At 48.8% G+C, this 6,000-nt stretch overlaps 1 protein-coding gene across 3 annotated transcripts in view; it reads left to right on the top strand.

Moving 5' to 3' along the window:
* Positions 1-4,289: 4,289 nt before the first annotated feature.
* Positions 4,290-6,000, top strand: part of RIPOR2 (RHO family interacting cell polarization regulator 2) — a 69,208-nt gene continuing 67,497 nt past the window's right edge. Inside the window, exon 1 of one of the 3 annotated variants that reach the window (XM_009471286.2) lies at positions 4,290-4,491. In XM_009471286.2, the coding sequence (XP_009469561.2) occupies positions 4,428-4,491 (64 nt within the window). In that variant the 5' untranslated portion in view covers positions 4,290-4,427. The remainder of the gene's footprint in view (positions 4,492-6,000) is intronic. The other 2 variants (XM_087758128.1, XM_009471287.2) reach the window with 2 other exon arrangements.

Below are 6,000 nucleotides of genomic sequence, written 5' to 3'. Positions count from 1 at the left end.
TCCCTGCAACTTGCAAATGAGTTAACAACTAGACAAGCTATTATAACTCTATCCTTCAGGTTTCTGAGGAAGATGTTTACCGGGAGAGCTGAAACTGCAGCAATATCCAGAACAAAACTTTTACAAGTGCTCCAAATCCATGTGAACACTCCCTTTCCCAAACTGACCAGTAACTGGTGTCAACCACCTTTTCCTAAGTCCTTCATACTGTATCCACCTTAGGGTCATCTGCCCTTCCTTTATCTCTTTTTTTTCCTCCTTGTTTTCCATGTAGGTTATCCCCCAAATGCAATCTTCACCCCCAAAATAGCCACAGAACAAAGCAGGGCACTAACTAACCCTCTGACACACAACTCTCTGTATCCTGGGAATCCTCCTTGTGCTGGAGCAGGAGGAGACGTCAACAGAGCAGAAGCTAAGACACCTCCCTTCTGCACCAGCACAGCAAGGCAGAAAATTGCCAGCTTGTCTCTCCTGCTGCTTGTGGAGGTGTTGATAATTTAAGGTAGGGATGAATTTAAAAAACCCCATCCAACACTGCTAAATGGCACAATTTTTTACACTTCTTTTTCATAAAGAGTGTCTTGGCTTTTAGTCCTGTATCTGAAAACACCAGAACACTTGATTTTTCTCCTGGGTCAAAAATTCTAATAAAGTAAGTTGCAGGGGAAGAAGAGTAAGGTTGGGGTGATTTAAAGGAGCTGTTCTAAAAGCTGCCTCTTCTTGCTTGATCCGCCCTTGTTTTTGACGTTTCCTCAGTCTCCCCCACTTTTTGTTGACAGGTTCTTAGAGGATGGGTGGTGGCTTTTTCTGAGAGCAGCATCAGATGTGGTTACAGGAAAAACACACGTGAGAGCTTTGCAGTGACTGAAAAAGTGATTTGGGGTTTGTTTTTGGTGTGGAGTGGGGCTTGATTAGCCAACAGGTGAAAAGAAAGGTTACTGTGTTTTGGAACAGCTCAAGAAGAATGAGATAAAAGTACTTCTTGTGGGTACAGAGGGCAAAAAAAAGCTGAGATGCTGCAAAATAAAGCAGGGAGGAAGTCACTTGGCTAGGCTGGATGGTTGAGATCAGTAAACAGCAAAGACACAGGCAGGCAAACTGGCAGGGCAAAGTTATGCTGTCCCAAATACAAAGATGGGGCAGGGAGAAGGGGGGCCCAGGCATCCATTCGAGGTGGGATGTTTTTGTCCGTGTTAACTTACCCTGTTTAGAGAAAAGATCACCGTGCTCCCCTGGGGGACAGATTTCTAGAGGAACGTCTCATGCTGCGGGCGATGTAGGTAAGGCTGCCGTCAAGGGACGATGGGGCAAGCGGGAACGAATCAAAGCGACTCCTCTTTGTGCATCTGCAATGGAGGCTGAGTCATTACCATTCATCACCAGCCCAGCTGGTGTGTTCATTCTGGTGACAGTTGCTTTCAGGAGAGAGGGCAGCTTTTGATGCCTTTTAATTCCCGAAAATAAAAAGAAAAAAGGGCTGTGAAGGTAACAGGCATCCGGAGATGCTGACTGAAAACAGCGGGTAAGGAAATAACTTTAAGTCCCAGGGAAATGCTGTACAAAAGGGAGCTGCCACAATAACCAGGACAGCGTGGCTTGCTCCTTCGTGTTTCTGAAGGAAGCGGTAAATGGCTAAAACTTCACATGCTTGATTTACAAATGAGCTCCCATTGCAGGGCAACACAGGAAAGTTAGCATTGCTGTTGCAGGGTATTTTCTCCGGGTTTCTTCCTGCTAGGCTGGCTATGAATTTTCAGTCATTCACCTCTGTATGTGTAGCATTGCTAATCTTACATCTGACTCAAATCAAGACCAAAAAACCTCCTCGGCAGGAACAGCAAAGCCTCTTTTGGCCCATGCCAGCAAAGCCTCTTTTGGCCCATGCCAGTCGTCAGAGACTGATGTGCTCCACAGCACCCATTGACTTTACAAAGAGCTCAAGATTTCTCCCATCCACCTCCTGCTATTTCAAGGAAACAATACAGCAGCAGCTGCCCATTGCCAGGAGCCCCTCTTGCCGGGAAGTTTTCACACGAGGTACGCCCTGTGGCTGCCTTTCTTTCAGCACTTCTCCTTTCCCTCACCCCCGGCAACCTTCTCACATGTTGGCCCTGCCAGGCTCTGCAAGCTCAGCGGTTTCCATCTCTGGCCCTGGGTGTGCTTTAGGAGGTAGCACCCAGGGAGGTGCCGTCCCCCTGCGTCAGCATCCGCTCCCTCCAGATCAATGCTTTTCCTCTGCAGCTTTCATGTCTCCATCTTGTTATTCCTCTTCTCACACCTCTCTCCTTTTCCTTACTGATCCCCTCTTCTGCTCTGTTTCCCCTCATCACCCCGTAATGGTGTTTCTCTCTTTTTACCACTGTCTTCATCTACTCACCACCATGGCAGGAGGGCCTTACTGAGGCAGAGGGACTCTCCCGTTTAGTGCAATAGGGTGCAGCTACCACCTAATCAGAGATGGTCCTCGCCTGAAGAAATCACTTCAAATAAGCAGGGCAGAAAAAGGGGCGAGGGGGAAAATCTAGAAAGGGGAAGTGACTTCCCCAAGCCTGTCCAGTGGGGCCAGAAACAATTCCTCTCTCTTACCCCTTGGGCCAAACTGTTGTCTTTACTCCACAGGGACTTAAGCAAGTGTAATTTTAAAGCAAAGCAAAGCAACAGAGGTGCCTCCTAGGAGCAGAGTTCCTCAAGGAGTCTTGCTGCTGCGGCAGAGGAACAACCAGGCAGTCAAGCCCCACCGCCCCACCAAAAACCAGTCCTAGGAGGCTCTTGGTGTCAGCCACATCCACCTAGCAAAACACAGCTTCCCAGCTCCGGCAAGGCAGCAGCCCCCAGGTTGTGCAGCCGAGACCCCTGAGGTGAGAGCAAGGGAGAGGCATGAGCTCCGTGGGATGCAGTGCCACTTTCCATGGACCAGGAGGCACCTTACCCTGCATCCACGGGAAGGCTGTGCTTGAGCTGGGAAGGGGATTTTCAACTTCCTACGGTGACCAAAGTGCTGCCACAGGATTTGCTACAGGAGCTAATGAACACAGCTCTAAGGCCTGGGCCGGGATTAGGTCAGGTGCTCCAAATGGACCTGTCCTGTCTTCTGTCTTGTCTTCTCCATCTGGACTAGTTCAAGTTGTGCACTGCCTAGGAGACTAGCTGTCTTCTTTTTTCAGCCCTGCAGAAACCCACTGGTAAAGCTCTATAAAAAAACCCGCAGTAATTAGAGATGAGCTCATTATATCTGCTTGTGACTCATCTACTAGAAGCCGTAGTGAACACCGCTGCTGGGCTGGGAGTCTCGCTTTCAAGGGTGTGGCGACACATGCAATTACTAGACTGAGTAATCAAAACTCGGTACAGGTTTGCTGTCATTACACACTAATTTCTGGTAACAGAGATGTGAGGAACTACCGGTGTTAGGCCCCACACCTGTATGTGCACATGAATATTGCCCGAGTGGTCCAATGAAGTCAGCAGGACTATGCAAGGCTCAGGCATGACCTGAAGCCCAAATGTATTTTTGTGCAAGTCTAGAGTCAGTTAGTCTGTAGGCGTGGTCCTCTCATAAACTGAGAGACCTGGCAGAAGGGAGTCGACTTGCTTTATCCAATTCAGAAAATGCAGTCGCTGAAGGGACCAGTGTGATGCAGAATCAGTAGTGACAGGGATACTAAAATAATATGCCTATTAGTGACGGAAAGCAAGTTTTACTTTGATGTTCTTATATTGTTCACCTGATCATCAGGAAGGTACTTTGGTTTGGTAACGCACCAGACGGTGACTCAGGAAAGCTTAACTGCAAGGATCATGTCCCTGCTAGTGCACCTGCCCATGAGACAACTCGTGCCACCTATGGCTTTCCAGCTTGTCCACATGTCCCTTGTCATGGGTCACCCCAGCGCGGGTGAGAACGTGCTGTCACTGCTGCCGTGCTAAGTTAAAAAAAAGTCCTGTGAATACATGACACTGAAAGAGCCCTGGGGGGTGACTCTGGTCAATCTGTTCCTCGGCTGAAAGCGAGCTGCTCTGCAGAGGAGAAGGGCGAGTTGTTCCCCGGCTCTACCTCTGCCACCAGAAAGGATTCACATTCATATGCAAAAACCCTACACCCCAGGCTGACAGGGCTGCCGCTGCGCTGTGGCATTCGAGGCAACAGGGCAGGGTGCATTTCGAGCCTGTCCTGCCTTCCTCTGCTCTCAAAATCAACTTCCCTCTCAGCAGTAAGAACACCCCACCTCCAAAACTCATCTCAAAGGCAGTCCGTAAAAACAAGAAGCGGTATTCATATGAATGAGACTATTTTCATAAGTGCAGATGCGGAAGCTGTTACCACCACAATGTTTAGGAAACCGGTGAAAGGAAATAGTCGAGCTGTAGCGTAGGAACCAGTTCAAGCACTTGGCTCTGGCTGCTCCCCGAGCTGCGTCCTCACCATGATGCAGCACACCCAAGAAGATCCGACTGCACCCGGAGAAGAAGATGATGCCTTTGGGGAAGGTAAAGCCATCTTTTATTAAACTAATCCTTCTCCTACTCAGACTAGAGACTGATTTCTAGCTTGGGTGGTATTTCTTGGGTAAATCTGAAGTTGTCTATGGGCTCCAAGGTCACAGGGTGACCAGACTTCCTTTTTTTCCTAAGAGAATGGAGAACAAAAGCACCCCAGATACAATAAAAATAACTTTCACAGTGGTTCAGCAGCTTTCTTCCTCAGCAGGGAGGTTACTGCAGAAGAAGAAAGCTGGGGGGACACCAAGTGTGTTTTCTACAGTGGCTGCACCACGCAAAGTAGCATGTTGGGCATTCAACACTGCCAGTGCAGCTGTCGTTAAAGTAGTAGGGGCTCTTTACAGGGGCAAAAGGCGACTTGCTACTTAAATTATCTGAGCAAAATTAGCTACCTCCTCTCTGACTGCCACAACCCAGGGCACAGAGGCAGTGCCATAGCTTCTTGTCCCTAAAACTTTCTGCCGGAGCTTGATTCCTCGCTGTTTGCATCCTGTGCCGTTGTTTATGCATGTACTGAGAGCTACCTGGTCAAAATAGCAGAGAGGCAGATGAGATGACCCAAAGGAGGAGGAAGAATCTGGCCCGTGGTGTCTAATTTCTGCCATTGCTCACTGCTCCCCTTTGCACTCGAGCAGGGGCCAGGGGGGAGAACTTGCTCATGCAAATCTTCTCCCGGCCCCCAGCCCTCCACAGTTTCCAAGGGAGTTGAAGGCACAAAGAGCTGCCTGGATCCGCTCCAAAGACCGTGAACCTTTAAACTCACTTTCAACACAGCTTCAGCAAACCTCATTTAAACAAAGCTCAGCTGCGGTTGGTATGGAAAACTTAGCAGTGAATAGTGCCAAATCGAGTTATCTGAGCCTCAGTGAAAGCCATCAACACAGGAAAGAAAGCAGCTTCAGTGATGTACTGTCTGTATGCAAATACATTTCTCACATATATACGCCCCCAGTCCTCACCCTGTGTCCAGTAGGGCTCAGAAGGGCAATGGATTTGCAGAAAGGAGAGGTCAGAGTGTTTGCGTTCAGGAAAAAATCCTGATAGTCCAGGGAAGACCTGATACCACTGGGCAAATCACCTGGCATTGAAAGTACCCTGTTGCGTTCCCTGCATCCTGCCCTCAGACAGGTGGATGCTGCTTCTCAGGATAACCGCCTCGATACGGACATTTTTGAGTGCTCTGAAGAGCCAGTGGGCTTTAGGCTTCCTTGCTGTTTCTGAAACCTCTAGCCTATGTTCTTAATCAGAAACGTAGGAGGGAAGGAGAGGAACGTGTGCAGGTTATTCGACATTTATATTGAATTATCTGAAGGGAAAGATACAGAAATCCTTTCCAGCTTCTCAGCTAAGTTGTTTCTGGCAGGGCTGATCCAGCAACGGCTAGAGGAGGCTGGCTTTTCAAAGGCAGGAATGTTTTAAAAACCTCTCCATGACCCTCCTTGGAGCAGGAGGTTGGACTAGATGACCTCCTGATGTCCCTTCCCACCTGCGTTATCC

This window comes from Nipponia nippon, unplaced genomic scaffold, assembly GCF_047370975.1.
Source record: "Nipponia nippon isolate SJK-2023a ecotype South Korea unplaced genomic scaffold, ASM4737097v1 scaffold_1, whole genome shotgun sequence".
Lineage (NCBI taxonomy): Eukaryota > Metazoa > Chordata > Aves > Pelecaniformes > Threskiornithidae > Nipponia > Nipponia nippon.
This window is presented reverse-complemented; position numbering and strand designations above follow the sequence as displayed.